Raw genomic sequence first — 25,345 nt, 5'->3', positions numbered from 1 at the left:
AATCACATTGGATTGACTGTTGGCAGTGGTTTTATTCCCAGAAGTACAAAATTCAGGGGAAACTGCAGTGATATCATTTAATAAAATTAACTTGGTAACATATACCTCTCATGGGAATTTGACTAATATAGATAGTCTGTGCTGCAGTAGTTTTCTATTGTATTGTAATCTCTGGTTAACCAAGTATAGCTTTGTAAAATATCTGAGCACTAGTGAAGCACCCATGGAGATAGCTCCTTTTTTTAAGGAAAGAAATGGCACAACTGATAAATTGATATGTTGTTCAACTTTTCAGCGTATGTGTTGAAAGAGAGCAGATGGGAAGAAATTAACTTTAACCCCTGTCACAAAGAACCTGAAGCTCTGATACTGTTTACTTTAAACTCAAACTGTAGCAATAGGTCTGTGAAGAAGACAGAAATCTGTATTGTTATTTAGCTTGAGACATCCATCATTTCCATTTTACTTCTTTGATGTTTTATTAGAAGCACAGATATCTTTGACTATACTTACATAGATGCCTTTGGAAAGGGAAAGCAGCTCGCTGTGAAAGAATGCGAGTACCTTATTGGCCACCATGTGACTGAGGAGTTTTATGGAGTGGTGACTTCAAAAGAGGTCTTGCAGCGTATGGTGGGGAACCTCTTAAACCTTGGAAAGCGGTAAGACTTAATTCTAAGTGTTATGCAGAATTTAAAGCCTTAAGTAAATGAGGAGCGAATCACACTACTTTGATCATTGATTCTTTATGGCAGCCATGAGCAAGTGGCTTTGTGAGGTATGTGAACTTTGCCATTTATTTACTTGATACTTCTGACCATCATTTTTGTTGCATGACCTTTAATCACTCCAAGAATATGTCTGGTTAGAAAAAATACTGGGCAAAATTCTTTTCAAATAAGCAAATGAACAGATATTTTTTTCCTTTCGGGGCATATTGGTAGGGATCTTGAGAAGCTTCCATTATCTCCTAAAGAACTATGATTTTTCTTTATGAACTGGTGCATCTCACACAATCATTTTGCTGTGAACACAGTGGGTTTGTCACCAGTGCACCTATGATCCTTTTTCTCTTTGTGTACCTTCACATTGCTAAAATGATGCCCATTGTTGTAAGAGGCCAAAATCCACAGGCAAAAATAATTGCTACAGATCACTTGTAATAAACAAGACGACCAAAGATACATTAAGGGCAAGCAAATCTGGAACTTAATGAGCTCTCAAAGGGAGCACCAAAACTCAAATTTTATACTTTTTTAATGAAAAGGAATAGCGTTTGGAAGGGTACTATCTAGTGCAGTCCTCCCCAGTGGGTTAGTGGGTGGTATTAGTAATAAATCCCTCAAGTCAATGCAGTTGGATGGTATTTTATATTGTCTGTATTGATAAATAGCTCTGTACATTTGTAATAAAAGGAAATGAAGTTGTAACATTAAAACTAAGTTTATTTTTTGCTTCTAGAGAAAGTACTGATCAGTCTTACCAACTCCTGAGGGACTCTTTGGATCTATACCTGGCTATGTATCCAGACAATGTGCAGCATCTAATGCTCCAAGCTAGGTTATACTTCCACCTGGGAATCTGGCCAGAAAAGGTATTTTTTTTTTCATATGCTTTGCGATAAGCTAAGCTATAAAAACAGTTAGCTATTGATTTTTTTGAGGGGGGGCTATGACAGTTTGTTATAGTCAGCCAAGATTTTTTCCTGTAATAAAAATAACTTTAAGGAATGATCACGTTCCAAAATTAATATCTGCTGAATGTAGAAGAGATCTTCCGCTTGGTGTTTCCCCACTGCATGCCTGTGGACAGTTTTTGACCGGAGTCATAAGTTGTTGTTTGCTTTTTGTGGCAATATGTTTCACTGTAACATTAACTAATAGGGGCTTGTGATATATTTTAGTACCTTATCTCTAAACTGAGACGGTCTGTTTCTGGAGAGACTTCAGTAGCCTAAAAGCTGTAAGATATGAAATAACTCTTATTTGGTTTGTGCATGGTTTCGGAGAGTAGTAGAACTCTTACTGGGGTGAAGAAGAAGGTTACTTAGTCAGAAAAAATCTTGGAAATTCTCTTTTACCAAGCTTTGTCCCAGAGCTCTGGACACATTACCACTGACTGTGGCAGGGCACTTGGGGTTCCTGCCACTTTAAGAGGTTAGGTAGCCTGCAGAGCCTCAGGCAGATGTGGACCAGGCTTGATTGGGAGTCAGCTGACCCAGGGAGCCACTGGTGAGGCTAAGCCTGATTGGAGGGAGTCAGGAGGAGGGCTGGACTTGGAGCAAGTATAAGCCCAAGCCCAGAGAGGAGCCTAGCAGTAAAATCGGGAAGCTGCAGAGACCACCACCCCCACCACACACACATGCACAGACTTACCCACTGGATGCTGTTCTCCACGCTGCTAGGCTATGGTCCTAGCCAGGTGCATGCTGTGGCTGCATGCATACACACAGCATTTATTGGTGACATTATTGGCATTTTTCTAAAGTGAGGTTTTGCATATACTTTAGGAAATTCATTTCATGTTGTTGTAGGGGTTATCCTGTAAATTCAGACCAGTGCAAGTCTTTACTCAGCAAGGTCTTGATATTAAATTTTCTCATAGAATTTTCCCGAAGATTAAGCCAGGTGTTGCCTGAAATTCCTGAATACACATAAAGAAGTAAAATTCAGCATCCTGCCTGCCATTGGACACCTTAAAGTAAACAACCATCCCTCATGGCCTCCCATCTCCTACCTTCTGGGCCCTCAGTGCCTCCCCCACTAGTCTCCTAAGCTCAGTGAAGTTAGCCCTTCTGAAGTCAAGGGCTTTAGCCTTGGTGTGAGCCCATGACGCCCTGCACTGGATGGTGAAATCTATTAGGTGATGATCGCTATTGCCCAGGTGGTCAAGGACCTGCAGTCCCCTCACCAGGTCATCCCCCATGGCCAGGACCAGGTCCAGCAAGGTGTTACCCCTAGTGGAGCTGTGCACTTCCTGGATAAGGTGAAGGTCCTATAATATAGCGAGTGGTCAGACCTGGCTCTCTGCTCCCAGCAAATGTCTGCGTAATTTAGGTCACCTATGACAATAACATCCCTTGACCTAACTGCCTCCATAAGCTGACTGGAGAAGTCCAGCTCTTCCCCCTGGTTGGGTGGTCTGTAGTAAACACCCACCATAAGGTCCCTTCCACCACACCCCCCTTGAAGTTTGACCCATAGTGTCTCCGCCCGACCCTTCTCTAACCCAAAGCTAATCCTTGATGATGTGAGGTGCTCGACGTAGAGCACACCCTCCCCCACCTTTCCTCTCTGTCCTGTCTCTTCTATATAGGGTGTATCCCCGAATGCCCACCGCCCAGTCGTAGGTAGGGTCCCACCAGGTTTCTGTGAGCCCTACTGAGTCTGGGTTCTTACTTGCAATCAGGAGGCACAGTTCCTCCTGCTTACTTCCCATACTATGAGCATTAGTGTAGAGGCACCTGAGGCCTCCTGAGGGTGCGCATGCCTCCCTCCCACTCCCAGGACAGTTGTGGCCCCCTGCTCCCTGGACATTGATGCTTACCTGGGCTTCCCTTCCTCTTGTCACCCTGCATGCTGGTGAAGCATCCTCTCTACTTGAAGCGGCCCCTTCCTCCAGCAAAGGTAGTTTAAAGCCCACTGTACAAGATCAGCCAGCCTAGAGGAAAAGATGCCTCTGCCCTTAGGGGAGAGGTGAAGCCCATCCCATCCCAGCATGCCCTTCTTACAAAAACATGGGTCGTTGTCAAAAAACCCAAAGCCTGCCTCGTGGCACCAGCTCTAAAGCCACCGGTTAACCATGTCAGTGCAGGCCTCATGACATCTACCCCATCCACTTACCAGGCCTCATGACATCTTTCTACTTCATTACTCAGAAAAGAAAAAGTTCCTGGAGTAAAACTCTGCCTAAGCTTCAGGAAGCCTGATGCTGTAACTGAAGTAAATGTCTACATTTTATTAAAAAAAAATCACCGAGCTTGCTGCTGTCTAGATTGAATGTCAGACTTAGAGATTCACCCACTAACAGAATAGTGCACATTAATGAAGTTCTTTGTGTAAAGATCCTCAGATAGAAATGATAGATGTACTTCAACAGGGGACAGCATAGTGGTTCAGAGAGCTACCTATAGTAAATTCCCCAGATGTTTGATTTTTCTCTTTGTCACATCACAGTGATTTGAAGGTTAATAAGTGATTTACTTTCCATCCCCACTTTACATGCCTGCAATTTGTTGTCTTTAATGACAGATGATTCTTTATACTGTTAACACACACCTTCAAATTGCCAAAAATACTGAAGATCTGGTGTCAATTTAATGACCGCTAAGGATCCCTGCACTGTATTCAAGTGTGTATGGATTAAATTCAGAGTTCTGAAAATTGTGTTTTAGGATTGCGGAAATAGGATTCACTTAGTGGCATACACGAATGACTAACAAAGAACCTACCATCTTTTCCCACTCAAATGTGTTTTTAACTATTTTGTATTAGGCTGAATATTTATTGTAAGAGCTCCCTTTCTGCAAAGTATGAATCAAGTGTAGAAAAAAATAAACCAATAACCAGGGTGTCAGATTTGGTAGTGATTTTTACTATGGAGCTAAGCAAAGCTAACAGATATTTGCTTCTATCTCTTAAAAGTCTATCTTTGCAAATAATTCTACTTTAAACAATTCTACTTTATCTTCAAAAGCAAAAGATACAAGACAGTTTTGATCATTTTGTCAGGACTTCCGCATTTCACTTTTTTTTTTTTTGACTTTCTTGAGACACTAAATTATAAATAAGACTTTTTGTCTCATGTGGTATGTTGGACTTGGGCGGAGTATTCTGAACTGTGTAGCACTACCCAAACCTTCTCTTCGTTAATTACTTTATGCTCTTCTTCACTGCTTCTATTTAGATTCTTCTTTTTCAAGCTCTGGGTCTCAACTACAGGCCAAACAGGGTAGGGCTTAATCAATTACTCCTTGTGCTCTCACACATTTGCACTGTGCTGCAGCTTCTTGTAACAAATGCACATGTAACCATTTTGTAGAAATTGTCATGGATTCTGAGAGAAAGCTGCCACATCCCTCAACTGTTCCTAAGAACTGTAAGGCTGTATTGGTTTTTAGCAACAACACAATGATTGAGGCATTTGATACTGTGATTAGATGCATTTTCCTCTCTTGCTACTTTTTGTAAGTCACATGGGGTTGGGGCTAGTATTTTAAATTCACATTATCTACCTTCGCAAACTTTCATAGCAGCTAGCCTGCCCCTGGTTGACCTTGTTCTTCTTGCTGTCATTATACCTGACAGTGATGGAGTATGTTAGCTTGGTATTTCCTGAAATGATTGGCAAGAAAATAATTAAGTCTGAAATCCCTTGAGGATACTTTAAAGGTTAGCATTGTTTAACCTCACTGAGATGAATGGGGTTCATGTCTATTAGAGTCGTTTCAGGTTGTCTGCAGACTCAGGCACATTCATTACATCACGCTTTCTCCCTTCTCTCCCTCAACCATAAAGGCTTAAGGAGTTGATATTTTTAGAAGAAAGTTTAGTTTTCAGAGCACAGTTATGCAGAAATCTAGAAAAGGCTGTTTATATTGCTCCGTAACTCATGCATGGCCTCCTGGCTATAAAGGTGGCTGGACTACTTAACAGGGCTCTGGCCTCACTTAAGTATCTCTTTTTCCCCTTTAATAATACACATCTCTGTAACATTTCTCAAATAGTCTTGTGATGGTAGCCTGGAAATCTGGCAACAGTATTTGCTTAAGTTCTTGAATCCTGAATCTGTTTTTTAAGTCGTAGCCACGGGAGGAGTTTAGGGTAATAGCTGGTGCCCTTGACTCTGCTTCTGGGAAATGAGGAATTAAGTTAATTGGCTTTCAAAGGAACATCTTTAGTTCCTTCCAATCTAAACAGTGCTATGGAACACAGAAGTATTTTTAATTAAAAAACGAATGTGATGGGTTCTTTAGGACTAGAACAAAGATTTATATAGAGCAGCAATTTGTGTCAAGCTGACTGGCTGCATAGATTCGTAGATTGTAAGGCTGGAAGGGACCTCGGAAAATCATTGTGTCCAGCCCCCTGCACCAGGCAGGAAAGACAGCTGGGGTCCAGTGACCCCAGCAAGGTGATCATCTAGTCTCTTCGGGTCCAAGTTTCTTATTTTTGTTCACTAAAAGGCGATGGAAGTGCTAATGTGTTAAATATTTTCCTAACATTATATTTCCAAGTAAGTAATTACAGTAGTTGTTACATGGATGTTATGTTGTACTGAATGAAAGGAGAGGTGGTGTATTAACGTGAGAGGATAATTGATTGACAAGATTCTTTGCATTAAAATATAGTTGTCACTATGAAAATGTTTTTGAAAAACCCAGTCCAAAAAAAAATACAAATTTCAACAAGCTTAGGTCACTAGTAGGGCAAGTGCTGTGGGACCAGGGACCAAAGGTTAAAGGTGTGCAGAAAGAGTGGTTGTTCCTAGAGGACACGATCCTTGAAGCACAAAAGAAGTCCATTCCCATATGGAGAAAAGGTAACAGAAGGGCTGGGAAGCCATCTTGGCTAAACAGGGAAATCATGGTCCTCTTAAGAAAGAAGGAAGAGACTTATAAACAATGGAAGCTTGGGGCGGGCCCCAAGGAGGAATATTCAATGACAGCCCACATTTACCAGGAACAGATGAGACAGGCTAATGTGGTGACCTAACTTAGATTAGCAGTGGGAGTCAAGGACAACAAGAAGTCCTTCTTTAGGTACATAGGAAACAGGAGGAAAACAAATGAGTGTGGGGCCATTGCTCAGCAACTTAGGAGAGTTTGTTACTGGTACCCAGGAGAAAGCTGGACTCCTGAACAATTACTTTGCCTCGGTCTTTCACCGGACCAAGGAGAAAACCATGCCAGGTAGAGTAGACAATGAGCACAGTAGGAATAATTGCCTTCCTACTATTGCCATAGAATTGGTGTATGACAAATAAAAACAAACAAACAAAAAAAATTAGATGTATGCAGGTCATAGGTGCTGGATGGTCTTCATCCAAAAGTGCTGAAGGAGCTGGCTGAAGTCATTGTGGAACCCCTAGTGAAACTCTTCCACAACTCGAAGTGCTCTAGAGAAGTCCCTGAGGCCTGGAAGAGGACCATTGTTGTACCCATCCACAAGAAGGGCAGGAGGGAGGACCCAAATAACTCTAGGGCAGTCAGCCTAACTTCCATCCTAGGGAAAATCCTAGAAAAGTTCATCAAGGAGTCTATCTGCAATAAGCTTGCAGAAGGTAAGATTCTGAATGACAGCCAACATAACTTTATTACAGGCAGGTCTTCCCTTACCAGCCTCGTCACCTTCTATGACCAGCTAACTCACCACCTGGACACGAGAGAGCGGGTTGACATTGTATACCTAGACTTCCAAAAGGCCTTTGATCTAGTATCCCACAATGTCCTCTTGAGAAAATTGGAGGATTATGGGCTTAATTCCAAGACAGTCTGGTGGGTGAGAAACTGGCTGCAGGATGGAACCCAGAGAGTTGTAGAGAACAGAATTGTGTCATCCTGGTGAGCAGTGGGCAGCAGTGTCCCGCAGGGGTCAGTACTCAGTTGAGTACTTTTCAACATCTTTATTAGCAATTTGACCTGGGGGTGATAATAGACCACAGTATAAATATGAGCCAGTAGTGCGATGCTGTAGCCAGTAGAGCAGATAATACTCTGGCATGCACCAATTGATGCATCTCTAGTAAAACCAAGGAGGTGATTCTTCCGCTGTACGCAGCACTGGTGAGACTGCAGCTGGAGTATTGCATCCAGTTCTGGGCACCACACTTTAACAAAGACATGGACATGCTTGAGAGAGTCCGAAGAAGATCCACCTGTATGATCAGAGTCTTAAAAAGCAAGCCATATGTGGAAAGGCTGAGGGAACTGGGACTCTTCAGCCTGAGGAAAAGAAGGCTGAGAGGGGACCTGGTAGCAGCTTACTGCTACACTAGGGCAGTACATCAAGGGCTCAGTGAGCACCTGTTCACCAGGGCACCCTTGGGGAAAACCAGGAGTGTTGGCCACAAACTCCTGGGAGATTGATTCAGGCTCAACATTAGGAAAAACCTTTTCACAGTCGGGGTGTCCAGACTATTGACCAGGCTCCCTCCAGAGGTGGTGTAATTGCCTACCCTGGAAATCTTCAAGAGGAGACTGACTGGACAGTCGCCTTGCTGGGGTCATCTGACTCCCAGTTATCTTTCCTGCTTGGTGCAAGAGGCTGGACCGAGTGATCTTCCAAGGTCCCTTCCAGTCTTACAATCTATGAATCTATGAAAATATAGTGGACCTTTACAGCTGTACACTTTTATCCTATGAAGGAAACTTTGTTTTTAACACAGCAAGTTGCTTAAAAAATGAGTTTTGAACAGCTTTTTTAATCTTTCAATACTGAAGGTTCTGGACATCCTGCAGCATATTCAGGCCTTGGACCCATCTCAGCATGGAGCAGTAGGATATTTGGTTCAACATACCCTGGAACATATTGAACGCCGGAAAGAGGAAGTGGGGCCAGAGGTGAAGCACCGTTCTGATGAGAAGCACAAAGATGTTTGCTTTTCCATTGGGTTGATAATGAAACACAAGAGGTGAGTGCATCTTAAATCTTTTACACTACTTGCAGGCTGCACTGGAAACTTGTTCTGTGGAGTGCATATAGAATGGATTTTTTTTCCTTATTCTAACTGAGTTGCATATTTACTACATGGAAGAAGAGGACTTTGAAAACCATCTGAGGAAGAATGTGCTAGCTTTATTGCATATACATTGTGCATCACTCTGCCCTTGCTTTACTCCAGAGGTGGGCAAAATATGGTCCGTGGGCCAAATCCGGCCCGCAAGGCCATTGTATCCAGCCTGCAGTGCCCCTAAAAAATTTAGAAAATTAATATTTGTCTGCCCTTGGCTCCTGTCAAAAATGACAGGAACCAAGGGTAGTAGGACCCAGGGGAAAGCTGGTGGGCTCCCATAACAGCAGGGCCCACCTGGCCCTGCCCTACCAGCCAGAAGCCCCAGAAGGGGCTTCTGGCCTGGGAGCACGTGGTTGCCCTGCACTGGAACTTCAGGTAAGAGGGGAGGGGTGGGTTAAAGGGCAGGGGAGGACCCTAGGCAGGGAAGAAGCGCAGGGAAAAGTGTCCTGGGGAAAAGCTGAGCGCAGGTGGGGGGAAAGCGGCCCCTCGCCTGCTCCGTGCCCTACACTGCAACCGCTCACAGCCTGCATGGGGCTGTCCGGAGCAGGCACAGGTAGCCCCAGATGGGCTGCGAGTGGCTCCAGCAAGGAGCGCCAGCCATGGGCTGAGTGAGGGGTCGCTTTTTCCCCCGCGCTCAGCACCAGCTTCTTTCCCTGCTGGTGAGCAGGGGGTTGGGGCTGTGTGCAGCCCCCCTCCTGTACTGCAGGTTTGGGGGGCATTGGGAGTGAGCAGGTGCAGGAGCACGGGGCCCTCACTGGTGCCCAGGAGCCAGTGCCAGCAGGGCCCAGAGCAGGGTGGCAGAAGCACAGGGTCTTGGCTGGCAGAGGCTCTGTGGAGCGAAGCCAGCTCCGCACTCCCTGCTGGTGCAGCCCAGCCTGACTCCGCAGACCCCTGCCAGCCTGTGCTCTGCTTTGGGCCCCGCTGGTGCTGGCCCTGGGACATTGGTCCCAAAACATTGGGACACTGGTGCCAAGATGGTGACCAGGGATGGGGCACCTGTCATGGGGCGGGGCTACCCATGTGGTCCTCGACAGCCTGCCAAAACTGTAAGTGGCCCTCCACCCAAAATAATTGCCCTCCCCTGCTTTACTCAGTGAAAGAATCATTAAGCTGACCCATCTGAATCTTGATCCCCAGCATACTGGTAGAGAGATGCTCCTTCAGCTGTCCTTCTAACCCACTAAGTGCATCAAAACCAGATTTAAGGTCATGAGGAGAATTTTGACCTTTCAGTTGCTGCTGTACAATTAATCACTTATCAATAGGCTTAGTAGGATTAATTTTTTCTTGATGAACATCAATTTCACCTGTCACTCAGACCGATGGAAAAATATTTCTGTCTGTAATAATCAAAATGTTATAGAAAGTGTGTGTATATAGAAAAAAATGTCTGGGACTGGGGTAAAGAAATCCAGGGCAGGGGGTGTATGCAGTGCCAGCTGCAGATGGGGTAAGCAGAGCCCTGACTGTGCCACCTGCGCACTGCTCCTCTGGCAGTGGCTTGGGGAGCTGCTGCAGAAGCTGGGGCTGTGCTGGGAGAGGAGGATGAAGGAACAGGACTGTTGGCAGCCAGGAAGCTGATGCTGTTGGCTGCTCACTCTGCCTAGATCCCAGCTGGGAAGTAGGTGCCAACTCCTGCTGAGCCGCTGAATTTGGCCCTTCTCCTGCATGATGGGGCTCAGTGAGAGTTTAGCCCTTGCCCCAATTATGTAGGAGCTCTGGGAACATGGGAAGAGGCAGTGGCTGTCAAGCCTGGGGTGGGAAGCAGCTCCCTGCTCCTTGCAGCCCTTTAGGGGGTAAGCCCTGTTTGGTGGGCACCAGCAGAGGGGCAGGCCGGCTCTGATGTCCATGGCCTCCTGCCTCTCTGGGTGGTGTAGGGGCAGTGGCTGGGCCTTGGGGGCACCCTCACACATCCTGCCCCAATTATTCACACTGCCTCTCCCCATATTCCCAGAGCTCTGGCCCAGCTCCTCTTGCTTGGGGCAGGGTACACAGGGATGTCCGTGGGCCAGCCAATGCCCCTGCACCACCCAGAAGGGCAGGAGGCCATGGCCATTGGAGCCAGGCCACTCCTCCATTAGTGCCTGCCAGGTGGGCCTCACTCCCTAAGGGGCCACTGGGAGCAGGGAGCTGCTTCCTGCCCCTGGAAGCCCTCCTTTTCTGATCCCTGCCTGCCTGGCTCTTTCTTGAAGAATAAACAGAATGATTTCAAACAGGTATGATTGACTGATTTATAGATGTTTACTTTTATATATTTTAACATAACATATTTTAGAAATGTTTTTATATATTTTAACACAACATATTTTTATAAGGCTTTTAACAGTATACTATTATTACTCAATTGTCTGTCCTCTACACTACTAATTCTGTGCAATCCTAAAAACTTAAATTGATAAACATTGAAAGAAATGCTTATAAATATACATCAATTTTGGCCATCGAAATTGAAAAAGTAAAATAGAAATTGGACTCTGCCAGCCTACTTTTAAAAAATAAATAAATAAATAAAAGGACTTTGTTTCTGGGATTTTCACCAGAATGCTGTAATCACAATGTCAGGAATGAACAAAATTGCCCACTCAACAGAATGGTCACCTTGTTAAAAAATCAGTATAAGCTAAAGGTCAGTTTGCATTTTAATAGCTTGACAGAAAATTCTCTTCGCGTATTTGACTGGGATTATAGCAAATAAGTTTGCATTTCTTCTCCACCCCTCTCCCCCACAATTTTGGGAAAACACAAGTTTTCTCCTTTCCAGCTATTAACATTTTGTTTTGATTTGCTTTGTTTTTCAAGTTCACTGTAATTGGTGCTAGGTACTGTTTGTAGTTGTCCCTAGCTCATATTTGTACTTGAATCATGTAAGGATTCAGTTTGTTTGAAAGAAACTTGACAAAACCATTACAATTGTGTAAGTTGGCTCAAGCTATTTGATAGCAAACTATTTGTTACCCCAGAAGACAGAATTAGGGCTAGCATGTGAGGCTATTACAAGCTTAGGCTTCACTGGTTAGACATTCTTGCAACCTAAGTCTTCAGAAGATACTGTTTTAATTGGGGGTTGTACTTCTCATCTTTGACCAACAAGCTGTTTCATAATCATGTGCAGCTGACAGAGCTCTATGTTGCAAGAGTTGTGGGTTACTGCATGCTATGCTGTTCTGTTCTGTTCTGTTCTAGGTGCTGAATACTGTAGTGAAGGATAGGCTGGGGCTGTTCAGCCTTGGAATAAAAAGAGAGAGGTGTCAGCATCTCTGAAGTGATTTAAGGGATGGGGGTGAGGCAGGAGCAGTGGTAATATTGCTTTTTCAGCCTTTGAAGGGAGAATAAAGCTGTTTGGTGCAGTCAAGAAAACAAATGTTTTCTTTATTTTAAAAAAATCTGTTCGTTGACCACTAAAATAAAATAGAAGAAGTTCCAATCTGCTGTCACATTAGAGGGAATATTATTAAAGGATCTCTGTCATGAGAAGTCTGTACTTGCCAAATGGATAGGATCAAAAATTAGCATCATAATATTACATACTAGCATATTCAAAATGACTTTTCAGTGGCTGTCTCTCCAAGCTTAAGGTGGAACACTGCAATTCTTAATCTTCAGCAGTCGGTGGTGGGCTTAATATGTGATTACCAAAAAACCCGCACTGGATAAACATTGCTTTAAGGCTGCAAAGCACTCAGAAGTTGGGAAATGCCAGTTAAGGTTGTCTTTGCATCCTTAATTCTTCCCCAGCTGCCCAAATGTATATGTATTACAATCGTAGTTACTTTTTATTGTACATTAGCGTTACAAATATTTGTTACCTAGTTACAAGTAAGTAACTAGGTAACAAATAATTAAATTACATTATAAAGTAACTGAGTAACACATGATAAAATTACAATTTATGGCGTTCTTTCTCCCCACCCAAGAAGTCCCACATCATTCACTGCACAGTCTGTACCTGCTCTAAGACTGAATTGGTTATGAGGTAAAGGGGGCTCTTGATATGCAGGTCCAAGGTGTTTAGTGACAGTGGTATTGTAGAAGGGTACTCTATAGGAAAAAAAATATGTGACCATATAATGTTGAAATAAGTTTGGATTAGAACTAGTTTTTCTTAACAATAGAATACTTAATTTAGCACATGTAATGTTCTTTCAGACTTGCCATTCTTGTGTGTGTATTCCCTTTTAACACCCCCCCCATTCCATCGTGTGACAGCATGTTGATGTTTATGTGTACTGTCAACAGGATTGTCTGGCAGATTATCTACCAATTGAGTTAACAGGGTAACTGATAGCAGTACGTGGAACCAAGATTCTTCATATCTTGATTGTTTGTGACCTGCTTAATTCACAGCAAGATGCCAAATTAAGGACAAGCTACTCAGCTGTTTGCCCATCTTCAGAGAGGGCTGAGGAACCAAACCTCATGAAGAATCTGAATTCTGCTGTAGTTTTTTTTTTTTTTTTAATCTTCTGTATGAGCCAGCATTGGATGGCATACTTTGTCACTTCCATATTGTTTAGTGTCTGTCCTGGTCTCTTGGGAATAATATCTAGCTGTGCAACTCTTCTTTTTTTATATAGATATGGCTACAACTGCGTGATATATGGCTGGGATCCCACCTGCATGATGGGACATGAATGGATTAGAAATATGAATGTTCATAGCCTGCCTCATGGTCCCCATCAGCCTTTCTACAATGTGCTGGTGGAGGATGGATCCTGCAGATATGCTGCTCAGGGTGAGAAACTAAGTCAGCTTGAGAAACTGATGTGTTCTTTTATTTGCTTACCACATGTGGAAATGATCTTGCTGCTCCTAATGCTTGAAGAAAATTAATGTTGCAGTATTATTTGTTTTTCATAGTTTTTATAGTTGGTTGGAAGGGACCTGGGCAGATCATCAAGTCCGACACCCTGCCATAGGCAGGAAACAATGCTGGGGTCAAACAACCCCAGCCAGGTGACTATCTAGCCTCCTTTTGAAGATCCCCAGGGTAGGGGCGAGCACCACTTCCCTTGGAACTTGGTTCCAGATCCTAGCTGCCCTGACAGTGAAGTAGCGCCTCCTGATATCTAGCCTGAATCTACTCTGTCAACTTATGGCCATTATTCCTCGTTACTCCTGGAAGTGCTTGGAGGAACAGGGACTCTCCTGTAGCCTGCTGGTCTCTCTTGGCCAGTTTGTAGACAGCCATCAGATGCCTCCTCAGCCTTCTCTTGTGGAGGCTGAACAGATTCAGGTCTCGTAGCCTCTGCTCATAGGGCCTGTCTTGCCGCCCCTGATCATGCAAGTGGCCCTCCTCTGGACCCTCTCAGTACTGTCCACATCCTTCCTGAAGTGCGGCACCCAAAACTGGACACAGTACTCCAACTGCGGCCTGACCAGTGTCGCATAGAGGGGGAGGATCACCTCCTTGGACCTGCTCAAGATGCATCTGTGGATGCATGACAAGGTGCGCTTGGCCTTCCTGATCACGTCTCCACATTGGCGGCCCGTATTCATTTTGGAATCAATAATGACACCAAGATCCTTTTCTGTCTCTGCACTGACAAGAAAGGAGTTCCCCAGCCTGTAGGTATGCTGCTGGTTCTTCCTCCCCAGGTGTAGCACCTTGCACTTGTCAGTATTGAATCCCATCCTGTTCTCATCTACCCACCCCTATAACCTGTCTAGATCTTGTTGCAGCCTGTCCCTTTCCATCAGCATGCCCACTTCTCCCCACATCTTAGTGTGATCTTCAAATTTGAACAGCGTGCTTTTCACCCCCTCGTCCAAGTCACTAATGAAGATGTTGAACAGTGCAGGCCCGAGGACCGAGCCCTGGGGGTCCCCACCGCCCGCATCCCTCCAAGTCGAAAAAGACCCGTCCACTGCCACTCTCTGGGTGCGGCCCTCCAGCCAGTTAGTGACCCATCTGACTGTGTAAGCATCAACACCACAGTTGCCTAGTTTTTTAATGAGACTGGGGTGTGAGACGGTGTCAAAGGCCTTCCTAAAGTCCAGAAAGATTATGTCCACTGTGACACCTGCATCCAAGGATTTGGTGACCTGGTCATAGAAGGCCACCAGGTTGGTCTGACAGGGCCTGCCTCTAATGAACCCATGTTGGTTGCCCCTAAGCATGATCTCCCCTGCTGGTCCCTCGCAGATGTGCTCCTAGATAATTTTCCCAAAGAGCTTCCACAGGACCAAGGTAAGACTAATGGGCCTGTAGTTTCCTGGGTCCTCCTTCCTCCCTTTTTTGAAAATGGGGACTACATTGGCCCTTTTCCAGTCATTTGGCACTTTGCCAGAGCACCAGAAATGCTTGTAAAGCTGTGCCGGGGGCCCCGCAATGACCTCTGCTAATTCCCTCAGCACTCTGCGGTGGAGATCATCGGGACCTGCTGATTTGAACACGTCTAGTCCCACCAGAGGTTCCCTGACTAGGTCCTCGTTGACCCTGGGCCTGGCTGTGCCTCCCCTGGGTCTGTTGGGGATGCCCCGGTCCCTGCTCAAAAAGACAGAGGCAAAGAAATTGTTAAAGAGATTAGCTTTGGCATCTGGTGTGACCACTAGATTTCCTAGCATATCCTGCAGAGGCCCTATGTTACTTGGTACCTTCTTTTTACCCACTATGTATTTAAAAAAGACTTCTTGTTATCCTTGGTTCGGGTCACTAATCCCAGTTCCATCTCTGCCTTAGCCTTCCTAACAGCCCCCTTGGTGATGGCCCTTCCCTTCCATTGAGTGTACACCTCCTTTTTAGCTTTGAGACATTCCTGTATGCTTTTGGTAAGCCATGGGGGCTTTTGAGCACTCTTTCCGCGTGGTCCGTGTTGGGATTGTCACCCTTTGGGCTTGGAGGATTGTCTCCTTAAGGAATGACCACTCTTCCTGGACTCCCAACTCCCCTCCCAGACCTCATTGCCTCCCCAACTAGTCTCCTTACCTCATTGAAATCTGCCCTCCTGAAGTCTAGGACTACTGCCTTGCTGCAGGCCTTTGACACCCTGCACTGGATGGTGAATTCCAGTAGGTGATAATCGCTATTGCCCAGGTGGTCGAGACCCCACAGTCCATTACTATTACATCAACTACTCAAGATTGAAACAGGAATGAAACTGATAATTAGATCTTATGCTGACCTACCTCACTTCTGGGGCATCCACATAATTCCTTAGTGAGAACAGTGCTATCAAGAATAAACTCAAAAGCCAACTTGAGTGTAGCCCACAGCGCTGTAAAAATATTAGCAGTCAACTTTTTACCATGTAAACTTTTGCTACATTTAGGGGAGTAGGTTCCATTTTTGACTGTAATCTGAAAGACCGTCAGTAGAGTTGTGAACGTATAAAAGACCTTTAACAAGGTCTGATTTCATATCACATGGATTTCACTCCATAGGTACAATAGCAGAAAAATGAAGTGCCATCCTTATCGTTGAATTTCCTGACTTTGCATATTGTTTCTGTTGCTTATAAAGGGAATTGGAAAAAAAAACACTGATAGGAATAATCGTATAATGGAGTTATTCATTTTTCTGCCCGCTGACTTGCATTGAACTTGTTCAGCAGTTCTCTAATGCAGTGCACTAAGAAAGGAAATTTTCTGATGGTCAGAAGGTCCCATCTCCTATTTCTGAATTATAATCTTTCCTTTGACGCTAAATTCCCCTCCTCTTCTGTGGCTGACTTCATTTGTCTCCATTTTCTGTGTGTTCAGTAGAGATTCAGTGTCTGCATCTTAGGGCTGTTCTGAAAATTGATTCTGGGTTTTTTCTTTTACTTTAAGAACTGCATATGAAACTTGACAAGCAATATTATTTTGACTAAATTTGATTCGGCTCTTTCACTAGAGGGTGCTGTCTAACATAATTTTGTCACATAGTATGTGAAAGCAAATGTTAAATAACTTTAAAATTGAAAGAGAACTTTTTTTAAAGGTCAGTAGGTGTAAAATGTAAAGAGATTTGGAGTTCTTGATCTCCCAAGTATTTTACTTTGCATTGAGCAGTCTATGCAAGCATCAGAAAATATATCCACAGCTATACTACTGATTCCAGCGCCCAGGTTCTCCTAGCTACTCTGCAATCTGGGCAGTCTTCACAGCATTCTGTTTCTGTTCTGTTTTTTAATTTCGGAGCTCAGAATCAAATTTGTTGCAAGATAATTTTGTCCTTTCTTGCAATGACCTACTTCCTCTGGGCCTGGTTGTCCTGAACTGCTTTTTTCAAACTACATGCAGATTTTTTTTGCATAGCTTTCAAATTTCTGCTCTGAAGAGGGAAGGGTGTTGGGGGAGAGCGGGTTTCTACAGGGAGAATAATGAACACATCTTGTTTTTTAAAATGTTAGCAGATCAGACCAAAAATGACTTCTAAACATGCTATCAGTAATTTTGAGTGGGTTTTGCTGTGCTGCCTGTGAATTATCAGTTTAGTTGCTGGTTTCAAAACACCTGCTCTGTAATGTGGTATTTTCGGTTATCCGAGTTCTTCCCTCTTGTCTTCCACTGTATTTACTTTGTGCCAGAGGAGGCAAAATGTTATTTCTCTAAAATTGTTGGTTAGTATTCTTTCTTAACCACCCTGTCTAGTAGTGAGCTTTCTAGCTTTGTTTTTCTCCCCATCCCTCAAATCACCCTTATATTTTATTCCCTCAGGTTTGAGGTTCTGCACTGCTTACTGCACAGCCAAACTCCCTTAGTCAGACTCTCACTCAAACTGAAGTTGCTCAGTAAAAGAAAAAGATACTTTGTTGGGCAGTGTAACAAAACCACCATGCCAAAGCCTTAGCTCTTTGGTGAGGCAAGGTATAAAAAGTGATGGAAAGTTATGCCTTGCAATAAGTAAAACAAATAAGTTAATTTTACTTTTAAATGCTCACTTTTGTAAACTGGATTTGCCTTGAGGGATGAATGGCTCATTTCCTATGTGATCGTCTGTTCCCAAGGAAGCAGTACAGATCAGCCAAATCCAGTGCTGTGTGCAGTTTGTATCCCTATTCTCCCCCTCCTCCCAATACCAGTTGGTGCCAAATATAAGTTGCAGCGCTCTGGCCCTCCACAGGGAGTGTGCACTAATTGGTCACTACGCAGCAGTGCTGCATTACACAAATAATGAGAGCTTTTCATCTAGCAAAGCAAAGTCAGAGTCATTGTTTCATCTTCTAAGCATAGGACTGTTGTTTCTTTTTTTTTAAATTTAACCTGGTTGTATGCAGTGGTTAACTGGTAATTTTTACCAAGAGAAAAGGGCATGGTGCAGTACTTTGGTACAGAGTGAACATTTGTTTACTACATGCTTATTCTGAGAAATTTATATTTAAAAGTTCATTTTGGCCTGCTATGCTTACCTCAAAAACTCACCGTGTACCTCAAAGGCTTCAGAATGTAACTTCATGTTCTTCCTCCTGCAGTTTTAATACATTTGGCTGCTGCTCTGACCCTCAGGTAGTTTTGCAGTGTATAAGCACCCCTCCTGGGAGCTGGTCTGTTGTCTGTGGGGGACAGGGCCCAGTTCTGTAGCTTCTCCTTGCCTGGAGAACTTACAGGATTGGGATTTAACTTACAGATGTCCTTGTTCTCTCTCTGCTTTGAACCTAGATGATGAACTTGTCCCTTCTTTGTCCAGAAAAGTGACACCTAGAAATAAGGACCTACCAAATTCACGGCAGGATTGGGGTGTGTGGCAGCTCCTTTAATCTTGCAGGTTCCCCTGTGCGCCCCGCAGCCCCCATCGATTGGTGGAGGGGCCTGCTGCTTGCTGCCCACTCCTGATGGGGGCAGGGGAGGGTGTGCAAAAACTGCACTTTTAAATATGGCACCATTTTTTGCTGCTTGCTTATGATTGACTGAGGGACCATGGCAGCCACACTGTTTGTTGCTGACCAGACAGGAGACAAAAACAGCACCACATTTAAAACCACGGTTTTTGCCTCCCCACTGATGAGGAGTGAGCAGAGGGGTGCATGGTGACTCCTTTTATTTTTCAGCCCCTGCTCACTCCTGATCAACGAGGAGGCAAAAGCTGTGGTTTTAAATACGGCGCTGTTTTTGCTTCCTAGCCGGTCAGCAACATGCAGCGTGGCAGCAAAAACAACGCTATATTTAAAACTGATTTTTGCTGCCTCTGCTGATCCAGAGTGAGCGGTGAGCAGCAGGGCACCTCCACCAATAAATGGTGGGGATGGGACACAGGAGAATTTCCAAGAATAAAGGAGCTGTCGCGCACCCCACTCCCGCTGTGAATTTGGTAGGTCCCTACCCATAAATGACATCAGAGCAAGAGCCAGTCAGCATTGTGATGCTCTGCCATAATTCTAGATAGCTCTGTTCTTAGGCACAGTTGTTTATCAGTGGTATCAAAACCAAAATAAGGCTGTTGAGAGAACCAAGTGGATGAGACCCCAGAGATTAGCTGCAATAATTTGCACTCTTTCTTTCTTTGTTTTTAGTTTCCAGGGTCAGGTATTGTAGCTGTTCTTAGAACGTCAGGATTTAATGGATGATGAAACAGAAGCAGAAGCAAGTAGCCTTTTCATTTCAGCAAATTCATGTGGTGTCAATTTCTTTTTTCTTTCACTGCAGAGAACCTGGAATATAATACAGAGCCTCATGAAATCCCTCACCCTGATATTGGCCGTTATTTTTCGGAGTTTACAGGCACACACTACCTAGCAAACACTGAGCTGGAGATGAGGTATCCTGAGGATTTGGAGCTCACATGTGCAGCAGTCCAAAAGAACTATAGCTCAAGCAAGGAATGAGTGTTAACTTGAACACAAGGACAGAAAATGGTTTATCACAGCTGCTGTATCCTCTTTGTGGATGGGAGTATGAAGCCAATTTTCATGCTGACCCTCTGGCTTGGTACACCAAGAATTGCATTGCACTTTGTAACATGTGATATAGTATATATCCAATAACTACTCAATTACCATCTGCCTACACTAGTCCAATTAATTTGGGATATATTGGTTGTCAAGGGCAAGGCATTAATAATCCTGACGTGACAGTCACTATATAGAGCGTGTTGTCTCTTAGGTCATGCTTTTACCACTAGTGTGGTAATGTATTTTCCATATTTAGGATGTAAGCATATTACATCTCTAGTCTGAAATAACCCCATTTTATGGATAGGAAGGTTGGTCACAATTTCAATTTTTGTATAGATATTTTGTATATAATAGTTTTAATGTCTCTAAAGTTCCATGATTGTTACCTGTATGGTAATTGTTTCCTGGGTATTCATGGTAGTTGGCATTCCAATTAACAGCCTTCACAGTGGCACTGGAACTTACAAAAAAAATTGCAAGGTTCAGTATGGTTGTAGGTTCAACTGTAATTCCAAACAACCAGCTAAAATTAATGCTTTAGGTGTCACAGATACAGAACAGAATCATTTTGAAGGTGACTTCCTAGCTATTTTCTGTTTCTCCTAACTATGTTATGTCCCCAGTAAACTTGTTGGGCCCATGTTCTAACCCATATTTTTCTTCCTATTATTAATTGGTTCCCTTCATGATGTTGAATATGTGACTTGGTCATATATGTTCTCCATGTCTTCATGTTGTTAAAACTTTTTTTTTAACTTTTAGTTTGCTAATGGAACAGTCATGCACAGGTGACAAACTGATGAAGGTTATCATCAGTGATCTCTAGTTATGTTTAGTGATCAGGTCAGATTGTGCCATGAAAGCCAGCAGGTACCCAAATCTGGGAAACAAGGCTGGTGTTTCCTGTATCTTGATGTCTTCTTTCTTTCTGTCAAAAAAAACAATGCCCTTGGAAGGGGAAAAGGAGACATTTGTCCAGATTCTGTTGCCTGCAGGAATTCAAGAAGCCTGAGTTGTAAGGAGACTGCATGGATAGAGCCTGCAAAGCCTAGAAGGGCGCATTTACATGAGACCCTGACTGTGCAGTAGTTGAATAATACTGTGCAGTAGCACGTCACAACATCAACTAATATGCTAATATGCTGCTGCACAGTAGCATCTCATGTAGACGCATGCAAAACGTAAAAAAACAGTATATGATTGTTTTTCTTTTAAGTTTCCGTAGGAGTTACATGTGAAGTTGCTGAAGTATTTATAAAGGTATGAAAAATACATACAGTAATTTAGTTTCTAAATTGATAACGCTGAACACGCTGCAGTCGTTGTGTCTAATTACTCTGTGGTTATAGAGGTGAGACCTAGTTATCCTACCCTGTATTGTAAAATGACACTATTACTGTACAATTTTAAATGTCTCTGTACGTTAATCTGTGCACACTTCTTTTCAAAGTTATCATTGATCTGCATGCAGTATTTTTCTGAATGTTTAACAAGTGCCCTGTGCTCTTACACAGTGAAGTTCTGGTGATCTTCCAGGTTCTCAAAACTTGAGGATACAACAAAGGGAAGAACTGTGTGGTTAGTGCTGATGACGAGGAACGATGACTGAAACAGCACTATGGGAAATAATTTCTAATAAGCCCAGTCTGAATGAAGTGGGGCGGGGCAGGAGATGCTATGAACCTGCTCATAGTTGAGAGCAGTATAGTTAAATAGTTTTTGCCAACTGTGAAAAACTGAGATTTAAAAGTCAAACTCTCTGGTTTGGAGGGATTGAATTGTAAATTGTAGGATATCCTGGACAATTCCCGTATTTGGAGGGATTCTGCCAGCATACATAGAAACACTGTCTATTTGGCTTTAATCTCTAGCCCATTGTGCATTTTACCTTTTTACATAGTAGAGAGACAGTATTAGCAGTCAGGATTGCTTAGTTCTCTTCCCAGCTCTCGCTCTGTGAAGTTGTATAAGCCAGTTTGCTTTTCTCCACTTCATTTTTCTTTGGTACAAAGTGAACAGTCTAATATTTGGGTGTTGATAAAAATGGTTAGCAAAGCACGGAAGTTCTCAGTCAAGGTGATATAAATGCCAAGTATTATTCTGCTGTTGAATATCTATGGGATGTATAACCAAGCCCCTACATAAGCTCTGGTCATATAGGGATTTATTTCAGCCACCTCATCCAATGCTGTTTGATTTTTCCTCTGCTTTTAAAAAATTATCAGCCTCCTTGGATTATGATTGTAAATATGTATTTAGATTGTTTTTAAAGGTGTTATTTATTCAGTGATGCTTAACAGGCTGTTGTTGCCTGTTATGTAAATCTTTATTTTGGCACTTTATATATTTTAGAAAGAATGGATTTTGGATCAGATAGATGTTTGTGACTCTCTTTTCACTGATTTTTTGAAAATTGTCCCTGGTTACACTTGCTGTAATATACTGCAACGTTTTCATCTTACAGACTATTGCAAGCGTACACTAAAATAAGCTGTGTAGTTAATTTCTTCAGGCAAAAGTTATACATTTCATCTATAACAGAGTATAGATTGACCTTGTCTAGACTATGGATGTGTGGTTTGGAGAATATTATGTACACATAGCTATTTGTGATTTTTAGGACTCTTAGAATGTTTCTTCTTGCCCATGAATGGCTGAAAGGTTTCTCTGAATATGAGAAGGAAATGGTCCTATGGTCCTATATATGGTGAGATTTAACCCAAATTATGGTTCTGCTCTGCAAACCAATTCTATAAAGGTATGGCATTGTATATAATCATAGCTTCCTTATCGTACGCATTAAGTTTATATGAAACAGTTACATTTTTCTGGTTGCCAGTCCTGCAAATTCAGTTTGGTATCTGAATTAAATTTGTTTGTTTTTTTTCCTTTTACATTGCCAATAATAAAGGTTCTTTAGGAGCATTTACTGTCTTGGTGACACCTGTGCAGCTCACCTGTTTTCCATAGTTTCAGAAATGAAGCTGATAGGAGCCTAGTAGACAGCCTGGTTGCACAAGAAGGAATTGTTTGCTTGCTAACAGGACTGAAAAATAGTAGGAACTTGTGATCAACCTAGAGAAAATCGATCTGAAGAGTGCAATGCCATTTTCAAAATCACTTCTCAGAGTAGAACAGTACTTTAGCCACAACTTACCATCAGTGCATGCTACCCCAGGAAGAGTAGACTGTTGACAGTATTACAAGATGTCATTTAAGTCAAGCATACAGCCAGAGCCAAATTTTTCTTGAGTTGTTTTAGCCTTGATTAAAAACCTGCCTTTAAAACCATATTGGTTTTGACCTTCCTTATTTAGGAGGAGCCTTCCAAGTTAAAACACAGCCCAGTAAAGTGAAGCGTGTCCTGTAAAATGATTCATAAACCAGTTTTAATTGTATATAGTGGTACAGTTATTTTTTCCCCTAAAGTCCTTTATGGAGTTGCCATTCCAAATTGAATTTAAGCATATTGTTGTGGTCTTTGTTCTTGTTGTTCTGAAGGCTTGTAATTACGTTAAATATTTCTGTAGGTCCACCATGTTCCATTTTCCTAATCACATTTTTAGTAGCCCGTATCTAAACCTTTCTGTCTTTTAGTAAGGGAAATGAATTTTCCATTTGCCCATCCATTTGCAGATGTTAACTCACCTTCTATAGCTATCTGCAAACTTTTAGCAGAACAGGTGCAATCCCCCCGTGTCCATTGATCACATAATGTTGGTGTGTGAGGAACACATTTCACTAGCCTGCCAAAATAATACCACCCCCCCCCCCAAAATAAATAAATAAATTCCAGGTGGCTTTGTAAAAGAAATTATTTCAAGGCAAGTATTTTATTATTGGGAGGTAAATCTGATTTTGAAGAAATGCTTCTCCAGTTTTGCAGATATTTTGCAAAGGTGACTCCTGTTTCACTTAGATCCATACACTTCCATCTCTAGTCCTTCATTTGTGTGCACATTTTGTAGAATTGGCTCCAGTTCATACTTTTTTACTTTAGGAGGCTATTGATCCTGGATCTTCTTTATTTCCTTGAGCCATTGTGTGAGCGGATCTAGCCAATATGAACATAGAAAATATTATCTACCCTGGTTTAAAAATAATGTAGCCTGTTTTCCAGAGAAACTGGAAGACACAGTTCCTCTCTTGTCATGGACCTCTGCTTAGTATCTTCTCCACAAAGCAAAGGGGATATTCATATATGTCCACTTTAGTATCAAATTCCTCTTTTCCACACTAAGCATATAGGCTACTTGCATATGTGGGGTGGGGGGGGAAGAAAAAACAGCATTTTAAACTCGGTCCACTCCCATGCTGAGCCCAGTGCATGCCCAAAAGAGGTGTTGTATTAGTTGAACCTGGCTTTCCCACTGTCTGTATAGATTAAGCGCTTTAGTGGGGATTTTTGGCACTTTTTTTTATCTAACAGCTGATTCAATCAGCTGTTAGATAAAAGCATCAAAAAGCCCTGCTAAAGCATCCAATTTATACAGATGCTGTAGAGCTGGGTCAAGTAACACGCTGCTGCAGTAAAACATGGTTGTTTTTTTCTTTTTCTTTTTTCTTTTTTTCCAAGTCTGTCAGTGCTATACTGAACACTTTGTGAAAAAAATTGTACTTTCTGCTGCAGCTAATACCATTGTCTTTATCCTTTGTCTCCAGAATAATTAATGTCAAAGGCTACCTCCTGTCTGTCTTTTAGGAGTTCATTGGAGAGCAATAGTGTATTTAACTGTATTAAAAATAGCAACTTCTAAAGCTTTTGTCAGTGGATAACGTGCAATAAGACAAAAGAGAAAGAAATGGGAGGAAAATTTGGGAGATCAATATATATTAGGCTTACAAAATATGGAAAGTGGATGATAAATTAGACTGGGCTCTCTTAAAAAAAAATAATGGCATAAATGATATGGCAGTATAGTACTATTCTCCTCAGTTTATCAGGCTTGTTTCAAGTACAAGACTGATCAAGACAAGGAAGCTCCTGAACTGCAGGCATATCTGGGAATGCTCACCTATTCCCAGGTGGGTCTTAAGGGTAAGCATCTGTTACAGAAAGTACTGCTCTTTATCCCCAAGATCAAAAATAAGGGCTTTCATCCAGTTTCCTCCTCAGAAACACTTTATTCTCCCATTAAATGGACATTCCAATCCTAAATTTTCTGGTTTACCCTTGTATTGATTTATTCAATTGGAGAGGGCAGTGAATGCTCAATACTGGATGCCAGCATTCGGTTTACTTTGTAATTTATACTTCATATTCATGATGGAGAGCAAATGTATGGCTGTTGTGACTCAACAGTCTTCTTGATCCTGCCTGTATTTCACTTGTACAGTTCTGAAATGCTGTAGAATTGGGCAGCTGTCTTATAACTGAGAGGGGGAATGTTCAGTCTCTAATGACTGGCATGGTTTTCAAGGTGCTGTAGTTTTTCCCCAGTTGTGTTTATCCTGCAATACTTTTTATTCAGTGGGTGGGCACCTTTGCCCCCAGGTGCTATGGCTCTCTTCTGAGTTTGAAAATTCCAATAAAATAAATATTGATAATAACATACAGCTTTTGTTTTGTTTTGTTTTCACTTTATTTTAAAGCAGAAAATCAACTGTGCTACAAACTAGAAGTCTTGTGAGGTTTTCATGCAGGTACCTTAGAGCTGTTGGTAGAACGCATTTGTCAGAGTGAAGAATTCCTGCAGTCATAACTAATCTCCCTTGAGCTTTAGGAAGTAAAGTAACCATCTAACCTGGTCATGAGTAGTTGTCTAGTCTGGTCTTTCCATGTTCTCTAAATAAAAAATGGA

At 42.6% G+C, this 25,345-nt stretch overlaps 1 protein-coding gene across 2 annotated transcripts in view; it reads left to right on the top strand.

Moving 5' to 3' along the window:
• Positions 1-25,098, top strand: part of FBXO21 (F-box protein 21) — a 42,625-nt gene extending 17,527 nt beyond the window's left edge. For both annotated transcript variants that reach the window (XM_090063174.1, XM_090063173.1), the window contains exons 8-12: positions 486-662; positions 1,462-1,594; positions 8,441-8,631; positions 13,308-13,465; positions 19,297-25,098. In XM_090063174.1, coding sequence (XP_089919300.1) covers positions 486-662; positions 1,462-1,594; positions 8,441-8,631; positions 13,308-13,465; positions 19,297-19,475 — 838 coding nt within the window. In that variant the 3' untranslated portion in view covers positions 19,476-25,098. The remainder of the gene's footprint in view (positions 1-485; positions 663-1,461; positions 1,595-8,440; positions 8,632-13,307; positions 13,466-19,296) is intronic.
• The last annotated feature ends 247 nt before the right edge of the window (positions 25,099-25,345 follow it).

The sequence above is a fragment of the Crocodylus siamensis genome, chromosome 9 (genome assembly GCF_052110815.1).
Source record: "Crocodylus siamensis isolate JL-2025a chromosome 9, ASM5211081v1, whole genome shotgun sequence".
Classification (NCBI taxonomy): domain Eukaryota; kingdom Metazoa; phylum Chordata; order Crocodylia; family Crocodylidae; genus Crocodylus; species Crocodylus siamensis.
Note: the sequence above shows the minus strand (reverse complement) of the source record. Positions and strands in the feature narration are given on the sequence as shown.